This window comes from Podarcis cretensis, assembly GCF_951804945.1.
Source record: "Podarcis cretensis genome assembly, chromosome: 10".
NCBI lineage: Eukaryota > Metazoa > Chordata > Lepidosauria > Squamata > Lacertidae > Podarcis > Podarcis cretensis.
Genome location: NC_137179.1, coordinates 60,107,488 through 60,134,528, shown reverse-complemented (window position 1 = coordinate 60,134,528; position 27,041 = coordinate 60,107,488). Strand labels below are relative to the sequence as shown.

Sequence of the window (27,041 nt, the reverse complement as noted above, 5' to 3'; positions counted from 1 at the left end):
TAACATGAAATAAGAAATAAGAAGGTGAAAGAAGAAGGTGAAAGAAGTATCCAATATTTTCTCTATGCTAACCTATCAGAAACAGCAGTAAAACTCGAGAGCTTTGTTTTCACTACATACAGTTGCCAGAGCAAGGTGTGCCCATCAGTTATCCCGGGCATTCGAGAAGATGTCACCATCATTCCTGCTTTACAAAGAAAAGTCAAGCAACTCTTCCCTCTTCACTACACCATTGGGTGCCATTTTTTTTTTTTAAGCTACTGTTGATTTTAATCAGCTTCTGAATATTTTTAATACCTGTTTTTCACTGTTTTTGTTATCAGTTTTTTAAAAAATTATTAACGATTTTCTTGAGTTACAAAAGTACATACTATCGTCTCTATTTTCAGGTCTACAGATCAGTTACAGTGGTACCTCGGGTTAAGAACTTAATTCATTCTGGAGGTCCGTTCTTAACCTGAAACTGTTCTTAACCTGAAGCAGCACTTTAGCTAATGGGGTCTCCTGCTGCCACTGCACCACTGCCGTGCAATTTCTGTTCTCATCCTGAAGCAAAGTTCTTAACCCGAGGTACTATTTCTGGGTTAGTGTAGTCTGTAACCTGAAGCATCAGTAACCTGAGGCACCACTGTACATCCGATGTGAGACATCAATGTTATATAGAATATAAAGCTGAGGGAGAAGAGGGGGGGGAGAGGGGTGGTAGTAAACTTACATTCTGTTCCTTAGTGTATGTGTGAGGTTTTTGTGTCAGTGCCACTTGGGTAGGTTATCTTTCTAAAGGTAAAGGTAAAGGTACCCCTGCCCGTACGGGCCAGTCTTGACAGACTCTGGGGTTGTGCGCCCATCTCACTTAAGAGGCCAGGGGCCAGCGCTGTCTGGAGACACTTCCGGGTCACGTGGCCAGCGTGACATCGCTGCTCTGGCCAGAGCCAGAGCCAGAGCCAGAGCCGCACACGGAAACGCCGTTTACCTTCCCGCTGGTAAGCGGTCCCTATTTATCTACTTGCACCCGGAGGTGCTTTCGAACTGCTAGGTTGGCAGGCGCTGGGACCGAGCAGCGGGAGCGCACCCCGCCGCAGGGATTCGAACCACCGACCTTTCGATCGGCAAGCCCTAGGCGCTGAGGCTTTAACCCACAGCGCCACCTGCGTCCCATGCGGTTATCTTTCTACTCATTCATTATTTTCCCTTGGCAGTGAAAGAGGTTGATGGGAAGGGGGCCCAGTGCATGGTTGCTTGTCTTTAGTTGACTGCACTGAGATTTGTTTGTTTTATTTTATATTGTAAACCTCTTAGAGCAGCCTTTCTCAACCTGTGGATCCCCAGATGTTGTTGGACTACAAGTCCCATCACCCCTAGCTAGCAAGGCCAGAGCTCAGAGATGATGGGAGTTGTAGTCCAACAACATCTGGGGACCCACAGGTTGAGAACCTCTGTCTTAGAGGGTTGTTTTCATATCTATTCAGTCAGCATATACGTTTTGTTACATAACAAATCATTAAATGGGGAAATACTATTATGCAATTGCGAATGAGCGTCCTCATATCATCATCCAGTTTAACTGCTATGATGAAATCTATGAAGAAAGACTGGCTCCTTAGCTGAATTTTGGTGTGCTATCTGGTTATCTGCTGGCGGGGCATGCCAAATCTTGTTTTTAATGTTTGAAGCCCTAAACAACTTGGGTTCGGGTTACCAAGGGGCTGCCTCTCCCCAGGAGAGGAGCTGGGCATGTTTAGCCTGGAGAAGAGGAGGTTAAGGGGTGATATGATAGCCATGTTCAAATATATAAAAGGATGTCACATAGAGGAGGGAGAAAGGTTGTTTTCTGCTGCTCCAGAGAAGCGGACACGGAGCAATGGTTCCAAACTACAAGAAAAAAGATTCCACCTAAACATTAGGAAGAACTTCCTGACAGTAAGAGCTGTTCGACAGTGGAATTTGCTGCCAAGGAGTGTGGTGGAGTCTCCTTCTTTGGAGGTCTTTAAGCAGAGGCTTGACAACCATATGTCAGGAGTGCTCTGATGGTGTTTCCTGCTTGGCAGGGGGTTGGACTCGATGGCCCTTGTGGTCTCTTCCAACTCTATGACTCTATGATTCTATGATTCTATATATTTCTGTCAGCAACTGCACTCCTCTGATGGGTTATTGTCATGGGTACCACATGCTCTACAAATGTACCTACTTTGCTCTAGATAGCAGTCTTTGGGTGTTGCAGTTCCAGCCCTCTGGAATCATAGCTGTCAACTTACAGATTTGAAAATAAGGGACCAGCAGCCTTGAAAATAAGGGACCAGCAGCCAAAATAAGGGACCTGCAGCCTCACCTGTTCCAGGCACTCCAGTCTTCCTGTCCTCCTGCAGTCTGGTCAAACTCATGCTGGTAGTTTCGAGAACACTGTCCAACCAACTTTGTAACCAGAGGTTCAACCGACTAGAATCTGAATCACATGCACCACAAGGCCTATGCAGCCTCAACTTAAGATGGCTCCCCGGCCTGGCTTTGCACTGCAAAGTTTGCAGCAGCACGTGCAACAAAATGGCGTCCAGCATTCAACCCCCCCCTCAGCTTGCATTAACTAGCCACACACAAGGCATGCAAGCTCCACCCCCCAGTCTTTCTTAGACTTCTTATTGGGTGAGCAACGCAGCCAAGCAACACAGTTGGAGCCTCCCTCTCCCTGGCCGGCAGGGAGGGAAGGAGAGGAACTGCTTCCTTTGAAATTTAAGGGACATCATTTAAGGGACATCCATCAATAAGGGACAGCAGCGGGACATGGCGCTGGAATAAGGGACTGTCCCTTCAAATAAGGGACACTTGACAGCTATGTCTGGAATTAGTTTCCTGCTGAAATCCGACATGTGTCAGTTGTCTTTATAGTTTTTTGGTAGTTTAATATGGTTTTCCCTGAAGTATGACCCAGCCATTTATGGGATATCAACTGCACATATTTAAAACATGGTTTTCTGCTTTTTAGAGTCTGTTGCATTTTATCTTATTTTTAAGAGTTTGTCTCTTTGGTATTTCATACTTTCCTATGTTATTGTACACCAGGCTGTGGTGGTTTATAAATCTGAAGAACCATATTTATAAGATCTAGAATGCAGGCAGAAGACTCGGATGAGAGAAAATGGTTTGCTTGAGGGGAAATGGCTAACTTCAAAGGCGAGATGCAATATACAAAAGCGCTTTTTAAATTCCTTGTAAAGCTCTTTTAGAACTGCAAGTACTCATTCTAATAACTGTTAATTATTTATAATGACATATTATCCCCATTAGACTTGCAATTGTACTGTCATGTCAGAGTTCCCTACCAGTTCTATAGCAGTCTAAGAAATATATTCAGTCAAGCATAGAAGTCTGTGAATGAGCAAATTTCAATCACTGGTGATGGGATGTGGTAAAGAACAAACCTGTAACCAGATGCTCATAATTTGTGACCTGCCAAAGTGGACATTGCATTGTGACCTTGATAGATCCTCTATTGTTGTGGTCTTTGGTGTTTGACGAATCCTCTATTATTGCAATCCTAGGCAGTAAAAAAATAATACAGGAGATTCGTAAACGTTCTTCTGATGATCTGCTATATAAGGCTGGCATTCTGTGCTGTTGGCCACAAGTTGTGCAGGCCTGTCTTAAATGTTAAGCTTCTAATTAAAACGTACTCTTGTTTCCCCTGACAAGTCATTTCCTTCAGTATGGTTGTAGCTTCTTCCCTAGAATTGTGCTTCGAGGCCCCAAGACCACCCCCCAAAATAACTTCACACAGACACATATTTTAGATAAGTTACTAGGCAAATTTAGGCCACAACTTTATTAATTACAAAAGGATGAGTGGTATTGGCTTAGGCATTGGCAATAGACTACAACTGACTCTGACTCTCTGGCTGGTAGTCTGAAAGAGTAAACACCAAACGAGGGAGCAACATCGATGAAGACCGACCAATGCTCACCCTGGGGTTCTTGTGGTCCTGGCATGGCCCTAGCCCCTCAAGCGGACTTCGGACGAAAACCAAGACCCCCAGATTCCTTTACCGGAATACCCTATTCCTGGAGGGGCAGGTGATGGCCACACCTCACCTTCCGTGCATTCCAAAAGCCAATGCCTAACCGCCAAACCTTACAAGTTGTGACGATTGCTGAGGGGATAGACGAAAACCAAGTGGCCAAAGCCAATCTGCCAATTGGAAAAATTCCTACCCAGCCTCTGTTCCAAAACAGGTGACCCAATCCAAAGCAAGGCCAATGCAATACAAACTAACATAAGAGGGAGGGATGGTGTCTGGCAACATGAAGCAAGTGCCCCCAATTGTGTTGCGCTGCCGCCTATATTGAGCCCAGGGATCACGCCACTTCACACGATTGGCCCCAGCAGCCTGGCGTGATCCCTGGGCTGAGGGGGCCAGGGCTAGCTACGCCCCTAACAATTTTAACCCTGTGGGGTTAATACCGGGGCCCACGCGCAACCAGGACCCTCTGTAAGGAGGATCCTATTTGTCAGACAATATATTTTCATATTTTCAATTCATCCAGGAAGGAGTGTAGCTCAGACAGGAGAACAGATGGTTCTATGTCAGTGCGTGCAAAGAGTGTGGCCAGCTCAGGGTTGGGCCATCCATGAGGTGGGGTGAAGCAGCCGCCTGAAGCAGTGGAAGCCAAAAAAGTGGTAGTGCCATCTAGCCTGCTGCCTCCGCCACCAGCAGTAGTGCCAGTTTCCTGCAAGGTTTCACTGGAAACCAGCATCATTGTGGCTCTTTATGGCTGCCGCTGTGCAATCTAGCTAAGGGATGCTCTGGCAATGGTGTGGTGGCATGTTCCCATTTTGCCTTAGGCCAGTGGCAGAGTGTGACTTCATGATGCCCTGGGTGGGCACGCTTGGCACACCAGGGGGGCTGTGCTGCACATGGAGGGCGACATGAGAACACAACGGGGCAGGCAAACACCAATCAAATCAGTCCAATTGAACTTATTGGAAGGGCTCAGGCCTGTTGCATCCTCCTCATGCCGCCCTGCCAGTGCCCTCCAGAAAAATGTGCCTGGGGACATTGCTCTGGCAGCCCCCCCCCATGCTACACAACTGCTTAAGGCAGTGAAAGGCATGATACCCACAGACTGGCTGGCACTTGGGTCCAGCGAGTCCACAGAACTCCATGACTGCACACGTGTGTTTTTTCTGACACACAGTGTTGTTGCAGATTAAATGTATGCAAAATGTGTACAATTAATGCAAAGTATACAATAACCCAAGCACAGATGTTTGCAATTCATAAATTGGGGTGGGACGGTGGGACGGATGGACCTCAGACTCACTAGTCTAATTAAGCCCAGCACAGGGCCGGATTTAGGTTTGATGAAGCCCTAAGCTACTGAAGGTAATGGGGCCCTGTATATGTCCAGCTGTCCTTTGTCAACAACAAATTTTCACTGTTTTTTGTGTTGAATATATGCTATATGGTAATTTATGGACCTTGTAGGTATCTAAAGCCATTTGCACATAACAAAATACGTATTTTATCAAAGTAATGTTTTTTTATCTTATATTTTGGAAATGTACATGCAGTTTTTTTCCTTTAATTTTTTGGAGGGTCACCAAGAGAGCAGGGCCCTACAAAGGAAAACAATGGCATGGTGACATCTGGTGATTGGTAGGTGTTTGAAAACTTTTTACAATGCATTCATGTGTAATTAAAAAACAACAATCCACAAACCTACTGGGTAGCATGACTTCAGAGGATGGGTGTGTAGTGGGGGAGATAGAAACCACTCAAATTTATACTAAGTATGTACAATACACCTGGGACGTGGGTGGCACTGTGGTCTAAACCACTGAGCCTAGGGTTTGCTGATCAGAAGGTCGGCAGTTTGAATCCCCACAATGGGGTGAGCTCCCGTTGCTCAGTCCCAGCTCCTGCCCACCTAGCAGTTTGAAAGCACACCAAAAAGTGCAAGTAGATAAAGAGGTACCGCTCCGGTTGGAAGGTAAACAGCGTTTCCATGCGCTGCTCTGGTTTCGCCAGAAGCGACTTAGTCATGCTGGCCACATGACCCAGAAAAACTGTCTGCGGACAAACGTCGGCTCCCTCAGCCAGTAAAGCAAGATGAGCGCCGCAACCCCAGAGTCGTCCGCGACTGGACTTAACGGTCAGGGGTCCTGTACCTTTACCTTTTTATGTACAATATATTCGGAAAACTACAAGCTCAGCTCTAAAGTAATTATTCAACCAAAGTGCCAGTTTAAATCAATGGATTTGCTTGCCCAAGAACTAAGGCAACACTTTACAATTGAGTCCTTTGTGATGGATTAATCCTGACAGAAAAGTTCTACTTGTGGAGCATCATAACAAATTGCATAATAGAGAAAGTCACAGAACCAAGGGCAGATAGAAGCTTTCTTTGTCTGAACTGGAAGAAGGTTGAAGAGAGGGTGCTTCATGCTTTTTAAGAGGTCTCCATCGCGTAGACCATTTAAAATGAAATTCATGTATCCATTTAACAAAGATGTGCAGGATACATTCTAGAAACAGCGTTTTATGATGAATAAATGAGGTTCAGAATCAACTTACTAGGAAGAATCCACTTGGATAGAAAACATTCAAATGAACAAAACATTAGCATATGGGTAATTTCAATAAAATATCAACATAGGGACCCATTTTTTCATTTTCAATTTTTTCAAATTTTCATTTCATTTATGTGTTCTATATCATTTTAAATATAATTAAGAAAATGTGATGAGATGTTATTTATGCATGAGGTCCAAAAAAGCCCACCCTCAAACACTTTATCATAGACTACCTCCTGACATGATTTTCAGTAACATGCATTACACAAGATTCACCTGAAAGTAAATCTCAGTGGACTGCCTGATAAGCATTGTTTTTCATTTTACAGTTCAAAGCACATACATAACTGATATTATTATTATTATTATTATTATTATTATTATTATTATTATTATTATTTCCTTCAGCATTGGCATTGTTGTACAAACCAGTAGTGTGTTGTGAAAATCAACTACTTTGATCAAGGTCTTGTTATCGTGTTAAAGGCTGTTTTGACCAAACCTTGATTAGCTATCTTCCAACAGCACCAGGATCAGCAGTGGACAAAATGAATCAAGTGATTCATTTTGTCTGTTCTGCAAACTTCCCACAGATCTGGTGCTGGTGGATGGAGCTGGTTGGCCACCAGCACTTCATGGACAATGGTTTGAGAACCACTGCACTAGACCTTCTCATACGGTTGGAAACAGTACACATCTAATTTGTGGAAGGGGAACTGGATGGCATGCATGCCTCTACCTAATTTCTATACAGTAGTACCTCGGGTTAAGTACTTAATTCGTCCCAGAGGTCCATTCTTAACCTGAAACTGTTCTTAACCTGAAGCACCACTTTAGTTAATGGGGCCTCCTGCTGCTGCCATGCTGCCAGAGCACAATTTCTGTTCTCATCCTGAAGCAAAGTTCTTAACCCCAGGTACTATTTCTGGGTTAGCGGAGTCTGTAACCTGAAGCGTATGTAACTTGAAGCGTATGTAACCCAAGGTACCACTGTATATTCATCAGCTCTGTGTGGAAGGTCTGAGATAGGAGAAGTATGTGCTTCTCTTTTTTAAAAAAATAATAATAATTTTTATTAACCGGCCAATCAAATCAAATTAAATCACATAAATTCCGAATTACAAAGCCGAATTTTAAATTTTGTTGGGGGGACCCATATTTCAAGATCTGAAGGGGGATTCTGATCATCTTCTTGCTACTGCATTAATGTCCAAATCAGTCCAAACAGAGTTCATAATTCTATCCAGTCTTATCTTGCTGTTTCCACATCACATCTTGTTCATATATTTTCTCTTTTTTCTTTATGATCTCTTCTGATAGTCTCCTTAAGCCGATAAACACCAATAATAATCCTGTGTGAATTTTTCCGTTCTTCCAATCCTCAAATCGAGATGGTTTCCATATATCATCACCTTCATAGATAACATCGCTCTTTTCCCCCCTCCCCCATCAGTCATTTGCCATACCGAGTCTTGGTGTATCTTCTCATGATTTCTCTTGTTCCTCCGACTCGTCTTATTTTATCAGAGATCTCTTCTGTTAGCAGTCTTTACTCCCCCTTCTTCCTTGAGATATGTGCAGTCCTTCATCCAAATTGTTTCTTTTGAAGTTCTTGCAGCTAGTGGCGTGGATCAGGGACGGCGTCCAGGAGCACCAGAATCCCACAGGAGGGCTTTGTGCCTAGTGCCCCCATCCCCACAAATTCGGGGGTGGTATAGGGCACAGCAGGCAAGGCAGTCCCCCCCCCACCAGCCTGGGGGGGGGGGTTAGGGAGGCTAATTACTCCCATCATAGCCTCCAAATTACCTCGTGTGGGTCGGAGAGATGTTATTGTCAGCCATCTTCCGATGGCGCCCCCTAGTGGCCCCTGTGTGTGCTTCTCATCCACACATTCATTCTACACAATTTCCAGATGGATGAAAAGAGGAAAAAGACAAGGACAGGTTTTCCCAGACTTGGGTCTCAGCTGTTGTTGGGACTACAACTCCCATCATCCCTAGCTAGCAGGACCAGTGGCCAGGGGTGATGGGAGTTGTAGTCCAACAAGAGCGGGAGACACAAGTCTGGGAAACCCTGGACTAAGAGCATGTGAAATGCCAAAACCATTGTTTTAAATGGACCGTTAAAGTGATCAGTGATTGCTGCACAAAAATAGGCAAATATTTGTCCTGCAGTAATGAAGGACTGCTTTACTGGTATAACTCTCTGAGACTGGACTCTGAACAATGTTTTGGAGACGTTTTGCAAACTCTCTCATATGAAGCAACCCAACAAAGCATCTTCATCATTTGCTAGAGCTTCTAGAGCAGTAGTAGCTAACCTGGTACCCTCTAGATCAGAGGTCGGGAACCTAAGGCCCATGGTTGGTTCTGTGGATTGGCATGGGGATTCTGTGGTTGTTGTTTTTTGACAGCACTGGCACCTCTTCCACCCCCCCTCACTGCGGCAGAACCTCCTCCCTCCTCCCTCCTGGTGCAGCAGATTGCCAGCCAATCACCTGCTAAGGTTTGAGACCCTGGCCAATGAGAGAGCGGCAGCTGCACATGGCCGAGAGGAGGAAGAGGGATGGGCTGAGCTGGCCAAGCACATTTCCAGCAGCTCCTCATCAGAGCAAGCTGTTTGCCACTGCCACTGCCACTGCCACTGCCGCCACCGCCCATGCCACCACTCTGCCAAGCGTGGGTCCTGTGCATAGCTGTCAACTTTTCCCTTTTCTTGTGAGGAATCCTATTCAGATAAGTGAATTTCCCTTTTAAAAAGGGGAACATTGACAGCTATGCTCCTGTGTCTGCCCTTGTGAGCGGCAGAGGCTGGCGGCAGCGGAGGAGGAGGAGGAATGAGCAGCCCGAAAGCAGCCCTTTTGCGCTGCTCGTTCCTCCGCCGCCACTGCCGCCACAAGCCTCTGCCTCTCGGCAGCACGCTAAGTAGGCAGGGAGACGGAAAGGGCTGGGGGAGAGAGGGAGAGAGAGAAGCCCCCTCTGCCATGTGCGCATGTGTGCACACGCATACGCACTCCAGCTCACTAGGAGGTTTGTGGTGCGGTGAACCAGCCCACCCCACAAAAAGCTTGCCGACCCCTGCTCTAGATGTTTTCTAAGACAGTTCTCATCAGCCTCAGCCAGCATAGCCAATAGTCAAAGACGGTGGAGGTTGTAGTCCACAACATCTGGAGGGTACCAACATCTGGAGAGGAAATCAGAGGGCAGCCCTGTTCTAGATCCATCACTGGGGTGGGGGGCAGAAGAAGCATATATGAACATACTGCTTCTCCCCACATTGTCACTTTCCTTAAATTACTGGTGACTTTAGCACTTCCTTTACCAACAAAACAGCAATTAAGCATGATCTTTGGGAGCACTGAAAGTGAAAAGAATGCCAAAGGCAAAAGGGTGTTATTTGTTTTTGTTTTTCTTGATTAATTTTAGCTGCTTTTTTCCTTCTGCCTGACGCCATGACCATTAACACAATACATTGGCTGTGTTTGCACAGCTTTGCCAATGCGAAGCTGCCCTGCATTTACCCAGCCGTTGGGATAACCAGCTGTTACTGATTTCAGCTTCCATCGTTTTGCACAGGAGAGCAGCTTAATTATGCCATGAAGATGCTCAACAAAATTACCCCCTCCCAAGTGAAAAAAACGTACTTCATTTAATAGGATACGATATCAAGCACTTGAACTTTAACACTAGTGCCATATGCAATAAATAAACAAGCACATCACATCAAACCAAAGCTCTTATCGGGTTAATGATTACATAATTGAAAGGATGTTTCTGATAGTATTAGTATTCTACATGCCCTTATTATTCATTCCTGGATTTCCTCCCAGGTAAAGGGTTTGGAGAAGAAAAACAGAGTTAATATTAATGTGGGGGCCTTTGTAAGAAACAAGCAAAGATGAGTGAATATTAAAAAAGCATTTCCAATCAAGATACATAAGTTTTATAGCTAAAGAAGGAAACTGCTTCTTTTGGCAACATTCCTATCTCACAGAGGTGTGTTTGGCACATCAGATGCTGAAGACACACACCTTTGACACTTGAGATATGTTGAGGGCTCACCCTATTCTTCTGAATTTGATTTCTTTTAACTGTTTTTAATGCTGAGTTTTAGATTGCTGTAACCCATCCTGGGACCTACTTGTGAAGGATGGATAATAAATTGAACAATACTACTACTACTACTAGAGATTGCACTCATTAATAACCATGGAATTCAACAAGAATGTTCTTAAAAATGTGGAGACAGAGAAACCAAACTCTACACCAACTTCATTTTATTAATGCATCTCAGGTCCAAGCTATATTTTTTAGCTTGTGAATATGAAACCAACAATTTACAGCTTTCCAGGCTGATGTCCCAGCTTTTGAATATTCCAAAAAGTTAGCTCCCTTATTTTTAGGTGCACTGCATTTGAAGATTCGCCAGTCTATTTGAATTTATTTTGAGAGGCTTCCCATCTGCCAATTTTCCTTGTTGATTTACTCTGTGGGCAACACTTTTAATTAGCATTCAGCACATGTACCTGCAGACTGGATTAATTAACAGTGTGTATTGGGTACAAATGCATTTTTGGCTTAAAATCTCAAATGATAATGTAATTAATTCACATTGTTATTGGACACGTTCATGCTAATAATGTGAATGTGGGCAGATTAGAACTAGTGTCCTCTATTAAAAGTTTTGTAAATTGCTCAGTATTAAGTGGGAAATAATATCTGAGCCTAATTGTTTTCCCTGACAAGTACACAGCAACAAGAACAACCCTAAGAGTAATTGAGGAATTGTCTTCTCATTTTCTCTGTGTTTATTAAAATAGTTCTACCCTGCCTTTCAATTCTACAACTGAAGCCCCCCGTGGCTTCTATTACTCATAGTACTCATGCAAAACTTATAATAAAACAAAGCAATTAGTCATAAGAACTGCAAACACACTAAAGCACACACACACACACACAAATAACAGGAAGCTGTCTTCAGATGAACCATTTCAGAGCAAATGGCTGAAAGTCATAATATTTGCTTAGTGCCTAAAGGTTCTTCCAAATGCTTTGGACTAAAGAATTCCACAACCTGGGTCCCACTAGTAAGAAGGCCCTATCACTTCTATGCCAGCTAAGTACATCTCAGGCAGGTCTGAGAAAGGGATATCTCCCAATGATGAAAAGTTGGTAGGATGGTTCACATGAGCAGAGGATACATTTTGTAATTTAGATCCTAATTAGTTTAGGACCTGGAGCATGGAAGGCAGATTGAGAGTATATGGGGAAAAATTGTAGGAGAAGAAAACAACAGTGAACGTACTGTGAGTGTCTGCTGTAGACCTCCAAGCCAGACTGAAGACTTGTATGATGCCTTCTACAGCAGATTACTAAGCATTCAAAAAGAAGAGATACAATAGTCATGGGAAACTTCAACTACCCCAATATCTGTTGGAATGCATACTCTGCCAAGAATGTAAGGTCTAACAAATTCCTTAATTGCCTTGCTGACAATTTCATTTCCCAGAAGGTGGAAGAAGCAATAAGGGGATAATCTGTCTTAGACGTGGTCCTCACAACAAGGGGGAACGAATCAATGAAGTGGAAGTATTGGGAACCTTGGGAGGAAGTGATCATGTCCTCTTGGGTCTCATTATACAAAGGCAAGGTGAAGATGTCTCAAATTATTCATAGAATTAGAGAAGTGGATGGACTTTGGAGGTCATCTAATCAAACTCCATGGTTGATGCAGAATCTCCAGTGCAGGATGCAGCTACACCATCCCTGACAGCCTCTGCTTAAATAAGTCCACTGAAGACAAGTCCACCTCCTGAGGCAGTCTGTTGCAGCTCCAATCCTTTACTTTATACTTTTAGTCAGCGGCTGGTCAACATCTTTGCTGAGCTTTCTGTGAGGGGGAAGATAGCGTGCCTTCCTCTTACCACATTTCTCCCTTGCGTCCTGAGTTTGAGTGTCTTCAAGCCTTTGGTACAGGCTGTTCTCCAACTGGGGCACTCGCAGGCCAGGGTTTCCCAGTTGTCGGTGTTTATACTACATTTTTTGAGATTTGCCTTGAGACAGTCCTTAAACCTCTTTTGTTGACCACCAGCATTACACTTTCCATTTTTTAAGTTCAGAATGGAGTAGTTGCTTTGGAAGATGATAATCAGACAGCTGCACAACATGACCAGTCCAACAAAGTTGATGTTGCAGGGCCACTGACAGGAAGCTGGGTGTGTGATGCTTCTTTTCCCCGCTGGCAGCCCTACTCTTGGGTAAAGATGAAATCATCTTTACTGGAGGATCAAGGAGAGGATTCTAAGCACATCTGGCCACACATCCTTACAATACACCCCGCTCCCAGCTAGTAATCTTGCAGCTGTGTTCTGAACTAACTGCTGTTTTTGGAAGTGACTGCAGTCTCTACTTGATGCTTTTGAATTGTGCTTTTGAATTATGGTGCTGGAGGAGACTCTTGAGAGTCCCATGGACTGCAAGAAGATCAAACTTCTCCATTCTTAAGGAATCAGCCCTGAGTGCTCACTGGAAGGACAGATCTTGAAGCTGAGGCTCCAATACTTTGGCCACCTCATGAGAAGAGAAGACTCCCTGGAAAAGACCCTGATGCTGGGAAAGATGGAGGGCACAAGGAGAAGGGGATGACAGAGGACGATATGGCTGGACAGTGTTCTCGAAGTTACGAACATGAGTTTGACGAAGCTACGGGAGGCCATGAAAAACAGGAGTGCCTGGCGTGCTCTGGTCCATGGGGTCACAAAGAGTCGGACACGACTAAACAACTAAACAACAAGCAGTCTCTACCATTACCTCTGCTAGCAATATCTGTGGCCCTTAACAGCAATACTTTTCACCCCTCTCTTGTCTTAGTTCAGGGGTCAGCAACCTTTTTCAGCCATGGGCCGGTCCACCGTCCCTCAGACCATGTGGTGGGCTGGATTTTTTTTGGGGGGGTGAACAAATTCCTATGCCCCACAAATAACCCAGAGATGCATTTTAAATAAAAGGACACATTCTACTCATGTAAAAACATGCTGATTCCTGGACTGTCCGCGGGCTGGATTGAGAAGGCGATTGGGCCGCATCTGGCCACCGGGCCTTAGTTTGCCTACCCCTGTCTTAGTTTAATACCCTGGCTGAGGAAGAGTCTGCTAGCTTACCATTTTGCAACATTTCGGTTGGTTTCAATTAAGCAATGACCCTACTGCATATGGAGTACAGTATGACACAGCAAGGAGCTTAATTCAGAGTGTCATTAATGTCAGAGTGTCATTCAGAGCTTAATAGTGAATTAAACAGAACTGTCTTTGTGCATTGAGGTTATTGATTTTTTGCTTTTATAAACAACAACAACCACCTTATTTGCTGAAACAGTTTATTTTCAAAGCTTAGGCAGGCACTCACAAAAACCACCTACGATGCAAAGTAATTAAAAATAGCTTAAAACATAACATTGGCTTCATCTGCCAGGTAGAAAACAAAGAGGATACAAATTCAATCAAATGTTAAAAGCAAATTACATGGTACTTTGCATCAGGCTGCTAAGGAAAGCCACTTTCTAGTACAAACATCTACGCAAAGGTTTTTCTACAAAGGAAAGAAGAACATGATATAAAGTGACAGCTTCCTTTCGTTTCCAGTGCTACCCTGCTTCCAATTCTGTTTCAGCACACGGCAGTTTACCTAAGCAGAGGCCCATCTACATATTCTCTGTGCCGAAGCTGTTGAGAATGTGTGTGTAAGTGGTTATCTTTATGTGTGAAACTATAGCGTCTTAAGACTTTCTACCTAAAGATATTAAAATGAGAATTATTGTTTTTTTGTAACGGTAGTGGAAGGTGTGTTGGGGCACCATTGCTCACTTGACCTCTGATTGGTTAGGTTTGTCCCATAGCTGTCAACCTTCCCTTTTTTTGTGGGAAATTCCCTTATTTCAGCGCCATTTCCTGCTGCTTCCCGCTGCTATCCCGGATTGTTAGATATCCCGTAGACTGTCTCCGGGACAGGTGAGGCTGCTGATCCCTTATTTTCAAATCCGAAAGTTGACAGCTATGCTCCTGATCCCTTATTTTCGAGGCTGCTGATGCCTTATTTTCAAATCTGAAAGTTGACAGCTATGGTTTGTCCTTCTTACCAGGAGTCAGAGGGGGAAAGGTGAATGGTGGTGAGGTCAGTGCTGTGCAAATGATGGAACAAATGGATGTGTTTGCACTGCACTTCCCTCATCACTATCTTCTCCCTCTCTCTCTACCTTCTAATAAGCAACAGCAAGGCGACCAAACGAAGATCAGGTGAGCAGTAGTGCCCCATCTTGCCATCTGCTAATGGTCTATATCAGGGTCTCCAGCTGTTTATGGACTGCAGTTCCCACCATCCCTGACCACTGGTTCTGCTAACAAGGGATGAAGGGAGACGTAGTCTGGAAACCCTGGTCTATATAGTCATGAAAAATAAAATATGAAATTGAAAACTGTTCATCTTGCAACAAAGAGCACTAAAAAAATGTACTGTTATTCGGGTTACATTACACCTTTTATCACCTCATCTTTCTTTCTGGTCTAACTTTGACAGAGCACCAGCTCCAGTAAAGCATTTGAAAAGAAGGTTTGGGATTATTACTGACAGAATATCTCTACAAAGCACTTTTAGGTTACTGTGTGAGTGTTCATTGTGCCATAAAACACAGTAGACAAGATAGAACATCATTGAGACCTTATCAATAAGGGCATAGAATGGCTTTCATGATAACCCTCCTTTTCACTCACAGGGTATACAGAAATTCTAAGGGAGTTCTGCTTAAGTCATGCAGAGCCATAGTAAGACGTTCCATCATTTCTAGCTGTGAAAAATAATTAAAAAACAGAATTGTGTGGTTTAAAACTGTCTCTTTCATTGCTGCTATGATTAGCAACACACAATGACAAGTCTAGCGTGTGATTCAGGATGAGATGAGTAGCACTTTGTTGTACCAGTGGTAGATACACCTGGCCAGCTGGAATATTGGGTGGATGAAAGGGAAGAGTGAGTGAATGGGGTTCATAGCTTTACCAAATGAATAAAAAATGTCAAGGTAAATCTAAATATACATGTTGAACCAAAATACCTATCAATATTCGGCTGGCAATAACTAACATTGACAAACCTAATACTGAAACAATATTGTGCATGAATAAAGAGATACTGAAGGGGCTAAATGAGTTACAATCTCAAAAGTTCTTCTTCAGCAGAATTTAAAAGGAGAGTGATGCCTGAAAGGATTTAAACCACTTTTATTCCAGCATTGTTATACAGTCTTAGTGTTTACACACACACATGAGGTAGCCCTGATGATGTTTTCCCCTCTGCACTTAGAGAGAGGTGTCCAAAATTAGAGCTAAAGCTGGCATACATGGTTTTCCCCGCTCCCTGTTTTACGGACACAACAGAAATGTGAGGTTGATTAGGCTGAAAAATAATAACTGGCCCAGTTATAGCTGAGTGGGAATTTGATTTCCCTGGTCCAAGACATTCTAGCAATCTAACAACCATGCCATACTAACTCTAATATAGTTAATTAAAGGTGTGACGTCACAAGTTTCCAATATGAAGCAACACACAATGAGTATTTTCAACCTTAATGTTTTCCATGCGTCACTACTATAAAAATTCCAGCTACGTCTCCATTTCAAGTCTGATCCCTCTTCCCTAATTTTTCATTGGAATCCCAATGGTTACCTTGCATTGAGATGTAATTAAAACCATTGGCCTATCTTTGGACTCGTTACTTATGCTCCCATTGTTGTAAGCATTCCAGACAATGAAGCGCAGATTGCTAGAGATTGAATTTTGAAATCTCAGTAGCACAGCCAACAAATCTTGCTCACAACTGAGGTTAGGGATCCTACTTTTGTTTGGCCGTTCCATACCCACATCACCTACATAATCCTCTCCAACGTAGAGCTTCTTCTCTTGCAAGGTTTAACGTTATGTCATCTGCAATTCTTCAGGGAAGGTTCTCGAAGGTCCCATATTCAGAGAGGTATTGTCGCTGTGGTTTAGGACCAGTTGAGACTATTGCATCTGTCTTATTCTACTGTCTGATTTATGCAATAATTCATGACAAATGTTTGAGCCCCATGCCGAAGGAGAGGTTAAGAATAAAATAATTTATTACGGTCGGAGACCAGCTTATAAAACACACTTGGGGGTACAGACACAGAAGAAAAACAGACAATTAAAACAATATACAACAATAAACTATGGGACGCAGGTGGCGCTGTGGGTTAAAGCCTCAGCGCCTAGGACTTGCCGATCGAAAGGTCGGCGGTTCGAATCCCTGCGGCGGGGTGCGCTCCTGCTGCTCGGTCCCAGCGCCTGCCAACCTAGCAGTTCGAAAGCACCCCCGGGTGCAAGTAGATAAATAGGGACCGCTTACCAGCGGGAAGGTAAACGGCGTTTCCGTGTGCGGCTCTGGCTTGCCAGAGCAGCGATGACACGCTGGCCACGTGACCCAGAAGTGTCTCCGGACAGCGCTGGCCCCTGGCCTCTTAAGTGAGATGGGTGCACAACCCCAGAGTCTGTCAAGACTGGCCCGTACGGGCAGGGGTACCTTTACCTTTACCTTACAACAATAAACTATCGCAGGGAGTTGACCCAGAGTCACCCATGGAACTGAGTTTGGGGATTTTCATGACGGACTAGTTTGAGTTGGGAGATGGTCTGTGCCTACAGATCTGTACACAGAATCTGGCGACCATCCAGGCCATCTTCTGATCTTTGCATAACAGGAAAAGGTCAAATTTTTGCTTTTGCGGGAGGTCGGCGAGCCTCACCAGTAGGGGATCAATGGTCTTACTATGTGCCTCTTCATAAAAGGGACATCTGAAGAACAAGTGTTCTGGGTTTCCTATCTCTCCCAATGGACAGGTGCAAAGTCTCTGAGCATACGGGACTTTTCTAAAGGCTCCTTCCAGGACCGGCGAGGGAAGATCCGAGCTTCTGGCAAGAGGTTAAATTGTTCTGACTCCTACAGGCATTCCTTTTTATTGAACAGCTGCAGAATATCTTTTATTGAAAGTAGCAGAATATCTGAGCAATGCCATGAAATTGCAACACTATAACACTTGAGTGGTACTTTTTAACCTTATTAGGCCTGTATGGTTTTGTTTTGGAGTGCCTTCTCCCATGAACAATTCTGTGTTTCCCTGTCTCCTCTGTTAGCCCAACTGGCACTAATTGTATCATGTTTTCTCTTTTCTAGATGTACATCCAGACAACGACACTTACAATATCCATGAGTTTAAGTGCTTCTGTGTCTCTAGGCATGCTCTACATGCCCAAGGTTTATATTATCATTTTTCATCCAGAGCAAAATGTTCAGAAAAGGAAGAGGAGTTTCAAAGCTGTAGTCACAGCAGCCACAATGCAAAGCAAGCTGATCCAAAAGGGAAACGACAGACCAAATGGCGAGGTCAAAACTGAACTTTGTGAAAGTCTTGAAACCAACAGTAAGTCATCCGTAGACTTAACCATGGTCAAGAGTGGCAGCACTTCCTAATAGATGTACGTTCACAGGAATGTTTAATAAACCACATTTTTTCTTGGCTTGACCTGCATGAACATAGAGGTGTGCCAAAAATCATGTACCCATTTTTTAAGGTGCTTTTTAAAAAAATCTGTAGCAAAAGAAATTAAAAATGATCATTTTAGGAAAAAATCTCCACTTCAAAAAAAAAAACTTTAACCTTGATCTGATTATATCGTGATGATGGGCTTCTTATTTCACTGTTGCAAAGCTGTGTTGCAAACGCTCTCTAGAGCTTTTCAAATTCCAGTATTGCATTTATTGGTGGTGTTATCCATACACATACTTCTTACAAGTCTCTGTAGGTAATGTCATCCTTATCTTACTTTATTACCTTCTGAATAATTCTAAAATTTGAGCATCATCTTCCCCTGGCTCAATCTTAAGTGCAACCTTGGTTTTGCCATGTTGCAATAAGTAGGTGGTTTTTTCTTTCTAGGACAAGAAAAATGCTGGCTTAGTGAGTGACAAAGACCAACAGGAACTCCTTAGGTCAGGAGCTCCTGAGCTGTGGTCTTCAGACCACCAGCAGTCTACAAGCTTCATTCAAGTGGTCCACAGTATGTCTATAGATTTGTGGTTGAAGATGGGAGATGGCACATGTATCACATGAAGCATTCACATTTGAATTGTATTTTAATAGCTTCTTTTATTTCTTATATATTCTATGGAATTCATATTGTACTAGAACAGGCTTCCTCAACCTCGGCCCTCCAGATGTTTTGAGACTACAGTTCCTATCATCCCTGACCACTGGTCCTACTAGCTAGGGATCATGGGAGTTGTAGGCCAAAAGCACCTTGAGGAAGCCTGTATTAGAATATAATGCGGTATAAAAGAAGCTACAAAACTATAATTAAAAATCATATATGGAACATTCCATTTGCTACAATAGACAGAAAAAATTATTAAGTTTCTCACAAAAACCCTCAGAATTTGTAAGTGGTGTGTGTTAGGAAGAAAGATTGGAGATCACTGTTCTAAGTGATGCTACTTCTGGCATTCATTCTTACTACACAAAGACACAAGACAAACCCGCTTGATGGTGCTACACACTAGTTTAAAGAATGTTGCCTTACTCATGTGTTTTCAACATGGAGCTGGTGACACTGTTCAGTCAGACTTCCCATTACCTATTGGAAACTACACCTGAGCAAGGCATTTCCCTTCAGGCTAGCACTGACTATGCATTAGCCAGGGAATATGCTTGGCACTTCCACACCTGATAAAAAATCTTGAGAAGCAGAGGAATGCTAAAAGCTTGGTAAGATAACACAGAAAACCAACTTCCCAAGTGATCATATGCACACACCATTGCAAGTTAACAATTGGTAAGGGACTATCTGTAAATTCATCTATTGTCTTTTGTCTAAGTAAAGGTAAAGGGACTCCTGACCATTAGGTCCAGTCGTGACCGACTCTGGGGTTGCGGCACTCATCTCGCTTTATTGGCCAAGGGAGCCGGTGTACAGCTTCCGGGCCATGTGGCCAGCATGACTAAGCCGCTTCTGGTGAACCAGAGCAGTGCACGGAAACGCCGTTTACCTTCCCGCCGGAGCGGTACCTATTTATCTACTTGCACTTTGACGTGCTTTCGAACTGCTAGGTTGGCAGGAGCAGGGACCAAGCAATGGGAGCTCACTCTGTCGCGGGTATTCGAACCGCCTACCTTCTGATCGGCAAGTCCTAGGCTCTGTGGTTTAACCCACAGCGCCACCCGCATCCCATTGTCTAAGTACTCATATGCAAATTTCATCACCAACTAGCAAAATATGCAATTAGAAAAGCTGGGTGTTCCCCTTCTGGAATTGGTTCATGAATCCTGGCACATCTCGAAATACCTCTTTCAAGTAGGTTAGTCATTGCACTCTATGGGAGCATGTTGTCATAGCATGTTATATGACATTTATTTGCCTGCATACTTATCTAAAAAGGCAAAATAGATCTGGGCAAAGTCAAAGGCCTAAATACAAAAGATGAATTGGCCTTCACCACACTGAAGTCTGCATTTTGTTGCATGCGTGGTAAAAGAGAGAAAAATAAAAGAAGAAAAGTATTTTTAAATGCAAAGGGTTTGTTTCCGATAGCATGCTTTTACAAATGTCAGAGCAACAAAAAAAGTATTCAGTGTTGTCGATCCCCAAATCACAAAAGGCTATTGGTAAAATCTGAAAATTCCTGTTCTCCGGCTTTTATAGCCTTAGCAATGATTCATAATTTGATATGAGAAAAGGATATGCTTTGAAAGAAAATAAACAGCCCTTGGTATTGCAGATATGGAAGCATGAAGCATGAATTATAATGTTTATTATTATCTTTCTTTTAAATGAGGCATAAACATACCAGATAAAGACAGTACTTTTTTTTCTAGAAAAAAAAATATATAGTTCCTGTAGTCAAGGTAGGGTGAGGGCTGTGGCCTGATACCAAGGCTGGGCAGTGAGAACGGGTTAGCTGCTTGCTGCTCCCTTATCCACCCACCTACTGGGGAGCTGCTGTCCAGGTGAAGAGGCTTCGACCACTCCTAAGCTGGCCAAATGCTTCCAGGGCTTGGGGAAGGAGGCACAATGCTCTGATGGGGTTCGAGAGCCCTCTTGCCTCCTTCCCCCCACAAAATATGGTAGTGCTGCTGCTTACCATTGCGTTTCGCCGGGGGGGGAAGCACTGGCTAAAGAGAGAATGGAGTTGGTGACAGCAGATCTTGAAGTTTGCTCCTTTTCTTTCGATGGCTGCGTGGCAGGGAGAAATGTAGGAAATGTACACTATGGTGGAAGCAGCCGTACCTTCCAGACATTTGGATGCTATGGAAGAATTACAGACACCAAAGAAGAATAAGGGAACTGGCAATGCTTGGCATAGGGTTTTTATCATTATTATTATTCATCAAAATAATGGCCACTGTTTTATTTTGTGGGGCGAGCCACCCTCAAAGCAGCTTGCTTTTTTTTTTTATAAAAAGGCAATCAGACACCCAACAGTATTGATCAGTTTATCACAATGCGGTTGCTAATCATTAAGCTTTCTTGATTTCATATGCCAGTATGGGAAGGTAAAAATGTCTCGGTTTCTCTCACAAATGTCTCAGAGGCCCAGAATGAATACAAAGGAAAAGAGCCATCCTGGTTTTCTCCCAACAGCCTGTCAGTGTTGAACACCCACTGAATATGCTCCATCCTTATTAAGCTTTTTTTTTTTTTTTAAAGGCTTGGGTTTATTTTTAAAAAACAAATTATATACAGTGGTACCTCGGGTTAAATACTTAATTCGTTCCGGAGGTCCATTCTTAACCTGAAACTGTTCTTAACCTGAAGCACCATTTTAGCTAATGGGGCCTCCTGCTGCCACCGCGCTGCCGGAGCCCGATTTCTGTTCTTATCCTGAAGCAAAGTTCTTAACCTGAAGCACTATTTCTGGATTAGCGGAGTCTGTAACCTGAAGCGTATGTAACCTGAAGCGTATGTAACCCGAAGTACCACTGTATGCGTGTTTCTGCAACCCTTAGGGTTGCCCCAAGTTTCGAGTTCTCTGTCTACATGCTAGATGGGAGTGGCTGAATCTAGTATAAGCACTCTCTAAATGTGATTTCTGAGTGACAACTGGAAGCAAACCTATTCCATCCAGTAGCTTGATGCGCAGCAAAGTGTTTTTGTGTTTTACTGTAGTCTTATCTTGGCTTCAGCCCCAAAACATTGATATGATTTTAAAGCTCATCTTCAGTGCCTGCCTTCAGGGTGTTGATCCTTGTTGTTTACTGCTTGAGAAGCAGGAAGATTAGAAAAGGCAACACATCCCCATTCTCGGGAGTGCCCCCCCCCCCCATGGTGTAATTGAGCTGTCTTGGCTGAAAGACAGGCAACTCAGAATTGGCGCTTGCTTTTTTCAAAAGTCATCCTGTAGCTATTAGACCATCTTAACTTTACTCCCTGCTGCCAAAATAATTTGTGGAAACTTTTTAGAGGCAGCAGCACACTTATCGCTGAGTTTTTTGAAAGCTGCTCTTTGAAACCAGCTAGCTGTAATAGTACTCAGAATACCATCTAGAAAATATTCCTTCTTGCTAACAGTTGGTGACCCTCAGGTCTCAAATTACTTTTGCAGTGGCAGTCACAGCATTGTGCGCCAATGACATCATTTGCAGTGACGGGGCGAGGGGAAGCGTGGTGCCGTGGAGGGAATGAAACTCAACAGTCAGGTTGAGAACATGCGTTTAGTGGAATATGATCTCAATGGGGTATGATAGCATTGGGGCTTAGTTGCACATAGGTGTGCTTAAACAGACTTCTAGGTTCGGTTCCTGACTCTGTCGTGATTCTCGCGACCTAAAGGGCACAACAGCACTTTTACAATGCATTTTTATAATGTAGTGCATTTTGAAATTGCTTTGAAACTCGGTGTTTCTCCCTGAGCAGTGATGATTATGATATAAACTCATCTAGCTCTAAACCCTGGATCAGTTGTTCAACTGGTCCCTTGCTCTTCCCAGCCCACATGCTAACTGTTTGCTAAAGAGGCCTTTTAAGTTCCATCAGGGAGCAACACTGTGAGAGTACTGTTGCCTTCATGTCTTGCTTGTGGGGGAATCCAACAACAGAAGCAGGGTTCTGGACTCAATGGGTCTGACCCAGCTGGACTCCTTATCTTCTTAATTTTCATCATCCCTGAAACATTTAGCATTGGGGCCCACGAGACCATTCGGGCCCAACAGTTGCTCCACTGCCTGTGGTTGTAGTGTGTGTGTGGGGGGGCGCTGCCATGGTGATTGCCCTGGGCACATTTTTCTCGGGAGGGGGGCAGTGCTCACACCACCCTCCCTGAACCAGCCCTGTGATGTTTTGCGAGGCTGGACTCTGATCAGATCCCAGCCTCACAAAGCAGTGGCGTAGCGTGGGTTATCAGCACCCGGGGCAAGGCAAGTAATTTGCGCCCCTAACCCATGGATTTGCACCCCCTAACCCGTGGATTTGCGCCCCCTAACCCGTGGATTTCCCTAACCCCCAGATGTTGCGCCCGGTGTGGCCGGCCCCCCCTGCACCCCCCACGCTACGCCACTGTCACAAAGTGGTCTGTGGAGGGCCTGTGAGACCCCATGCACCCTTTGATCCCAGCTCCTTGAGAACAAGGCTGGGATCAAAGGTTCTCATGTCGCCCTTCCCAAACTGCTTTGTGAGGCTGGGCTTATTCCAAACTCATGAGGATCCTTGCTTTCTTCATAGTATTGTTATCACTGTCGGAACAGTGGCAACAGGTAAATGCTCCAAAAAGGTTAAGCTAAGGTTTTGTGTTTTTTTTTTCTTAGAGTTTTCAAGCAGTTAGTAGGTGAAATAGCAAGGTGCAGGGTGCAGAACTAATTAACAGTTATGGTTGCATCCCGTGAGCCCTGGCTTCAAACTGGGCCTGTGTGCATGTGTTGCTTAGCAACTGTGTAGAGCAAAATAAGCCTGATTTTCTTGTGTATAAAATGGCCAACATGTTTAACGTGTTCTAGTAGTAGTCTCATTCTGTTAGAAATCTGGCCTGACCTGCTGTGGTGTCTGACTGATTAAGCAGGAGACTCCATTCATACACTCTTATTTACAGCAGTTTTCTAGGATAAGTCATCAATTAACCTGAAATTGAAATATCCACCCTTTTCTGCCGCATCTGCCAGAGTGAAACCTCCTCCTTAATGCAAAATCCTCTTTGCAAATGTAAAGCTTTACATGAATTGTTCAAACATCAATGCATACAAACATTACATTTTATGCATATTAAACTTATATCTTTAACAGACACCCTGTGTATTTTAAGTGTAGATGAGCTATATTATACCATGAATGTCGAACCTGTGGTCGTGTTAGCTAGGGCTGATGTAGTATAGTGAAATCTGGCAGGCTATGAGTTAGTCAATCCTGTACAATATATATAGTTCTCAATTCACTGACTGCAATCGTAGGGTGGTATTCAACTAATTTTTACTCAAAGCAGAGTCACTCAAATTAAGGAACATTACTAAGTTAGCTCCATGGGTCTGTTCTTGAGTAACACTTTGTTACCACCCCTATTACCCACTTGCTTGGGAGACAGCCTGATTATTGAAATGCCTGCTTTCAATTCAAGAGAGCTGCATGTCATTTTGGTTTGTCTTTATATTATTCCAAAGGACTAAACTGATCTTTTAAAAGTCTGTTAGTTCCTCGAGTTTATTGTGCCAAATATACAGCCATCTCTGGTCACCTATGCTTGCCAAGTGTGATTCGTATTTCAACTGTGAATTGCCCACAGTCTTTAAAACCAAGATACCAGCTGCTGAGGCTTTCAAATCCCCAAACAGAAGCAGTAAGCTCATTATAGTAAATTGTGGATGATGCTTGAGAAGATGTTCATGAAATAAGGAGAGAAGAGGAAAACTGGGTACACTGGTAGTCAGTGTTTTCTTCCTCTCCCTTTTAAAACCACGAAATGAAATTGACAAGAATGTGAGCAACTTTTCACATCACACACACAAATTCTTAGGAGTACTGTTAATTTAGGCTCATTACTACCCTAAGAAGCCATAGGCTCAGAAGGACTTGTTACTTCTTCTTCTAATAACATTTTAAATGGAAAGACTGAACACAAGCAATGCAGAAAATTTCCTTCATTGGGTAAGTGGAGTTAAACTAAGTTTTCGGAAAAATCCCAAGATGAAGAAATTTCTCTATAATTTTCCGGAGAGGGTTGCTGCTTACCTCACTTATACTTTACAATGTGGCCAAGTGCTTTCCATTTTTTCTTGCTTTTTAACTATTTAAAAACGTCCTGCACTGATTGCAGTTGTGCACCGTTTTCTGCAAAGCTGCCTGCTGGCTGCTTCTGGGACTGCCCTGAGATATTGATTCTGGTTCTCTCAGTTTCTCATTTTTCCAATCTTGAATTCAATTCTCCAAATTTCTGGAGTGCTGTGCTTTTCTCTATTTTATCCTCATCCAAATTAATCATCATCTTTGTGCAAATCTTTACTATGAAATACGTTTTTATATGCTGTTTTGACTACACATTTTTGCAAGCAATTTCCCCTAATATAATGCATTTTTGTATACAGTGATACCTCGGGTTAAGTACTTAATTCGTTCTGAAGGTCCATTCTTAACCTGAAACTGTTCTTAACCTGAAGCACCACTTTAGCTAGTGGGGCCTCCCGCTGCTGCCGCGCCACCGCTGCGTGATTTCTGTTCTCATCCTGAAGCAAAGTTCTTAACCCGAGATACTATTTCTGGGTTAGCAGAGTCTGTAACCTGAAGCGTATGTAACCTGAGGTACCACTGTACAATATTCATTTTGGGGTACAGTTTTCCCTAATGCATACTTTTTTTGTAAACCGCTTTGAGTTTTGCTTTTTTTTTTTTACAGTATATAAACTTTATGAAATAAATTAAATAATAAAATATTTGTGAGCCTTGGCTGGAGAATTGCAGCACAAAACTCAGATAAGTACGAATTTTTAAAGATGGCCGTTTTTCAGTTCTTACATTTGGACAGTGTGAATTTGAAAGATTTGCATTTAAATGGCAAATGAATCAAATTTCTCCTCCAACCCTAATTGGGAGCAATGTCAAATCCCATAGCTCTCAAGCCATTCCACGGAGAATGGCTGGAGAGAAGCAGAATGAGGCTCTCTCTCCCCATAGATTCCCATCTGGTGGAACTTCCTGAGATGAACCAGGTCACTTCTGGAAGATCTGTTCAGGTGGAAGTGGTCATCAGGGTGCTGTGTTGCCATCTTCCTGATGGGGTGCTACTGCCACTTACCAAGGCAATGTGGTCAGGATACTAGCAGGAGTGCTGGTTTGGCTCCACCCATGTAGCTGCCACGCATTGCTGCATCCTTGACTTCACCACTACCCTGCCCCACCACTCCACCACCACAGTAACCAGCCCTGACACCACTGTTGGGATTGCCCCACAAAGCTAGGTATTTTTTGGTTCAAGTACTGTGTTGAAATGGGTTTGCGTGATACCCTTTGCTGAGACCAGAATGTCTTTGTGATCCCTGAGCTTGAGCAAAAAGAACAACCTGTCTACTGTGTCTGTCAGAAGCCCTGGTTAACACCCATGCCTAATTCTGTGCAGTTTCTTTGAAGACATGGCACATCACCAGCACAAAACATTTCACAGGGTTGTTAAGCTTCTTTCCGTATCCATAAGAAGGGCTTTTCCCTGTTTGGCTGATCTTTGCTTGTTTTTGCCCGCAGCTTCCTCCAGCAAGACGACTTATGTCAGCTACAGCAATCATGGAAACTGAGTGAGGAAACCAAACATACCTGAAGACTTGCAGGATGCGAACTTAAGAACAACGTTGACTATAGCATCATGAGAACTCAGCCTTTGAGATGTCTCTAGACCATAGTCTAAACTGTAAAAGGACAAAGACTAACCTTGAGCCCAAAGCAGGAGGGGCGGGTGGGTTGGGAGAGAAATCGCCCAGAAATATATTATATGACTGTGTGTCAAATGTCCAAACTGTTTACTCATGAAAGAAGGTGAATCACAAAAGGAAAACAAAAAATGTTAGCTTGTGAAAAAAAAATGCTGTTGAAATAAAAAACCATGTCTGATGTTCTACTTGTAAGTACTTTTTTGTGATTGTGAGAATTTCCATTCCCGTTCCACACTTGTTCAACTTGTATAAGAAGATGAAGTTTGTTCCTTGTGAAGATGGCTGACTGAATTGAAGCCCTGCGTTGTGCTAATGATAAATGCAATGGTTGACGCATGCAAATTTTTATACAAAATAATTTATTTCTATTAATAAAGGAATGTTTTGCAAATGTTGAGACTTGTTTCGTTGCCATTTTGAGGGCTGCGTTCAAATGCCTGGTGTGAATCCCCCCCCCCTGCAGTGAAGGGAATAGATATTGTGTGCTAGGGTAATTGCAGCTGTAATGTGGGAGATTGT

At 43.4% G+C, this 27,041-nt stretch overlaps 1 protein-coding gene across 4 annotated transcripts in view; it reads left to right on the top strand.

The window, feature by feature from the left end:
- The window catches only part of GRM8 (glutamate metabotropic receptor 8), a 582,131-nt gene extending 555,598 nt beyond the window's left edge, over positions 1-26,533 (top strand). For 3 of the 4 annotated variants that reach the window (XM_079994148.1, XM_079994145.1, XM_079994146.1), the window contains 2 exons: positions 17,804-18,105; positions 26,338-26,533. In XM_079994148.1, coding sequence (XP_079850274.1) covers positions 17,804-18,100 — 297 coding nt within the window. In that variant the 3' untranslated portion in view covers positions 18,101-18,105; positions 26,338-26,533. The remainder of the gene's footprint in view (positions 1-17,803; positions 18,106-26,337) is intronic. The other variant, XM_079994147.1, reaches the window with a different exon arrangement.
- Positions 26,534-27,041: the final 508 nt, after the last annotated feature.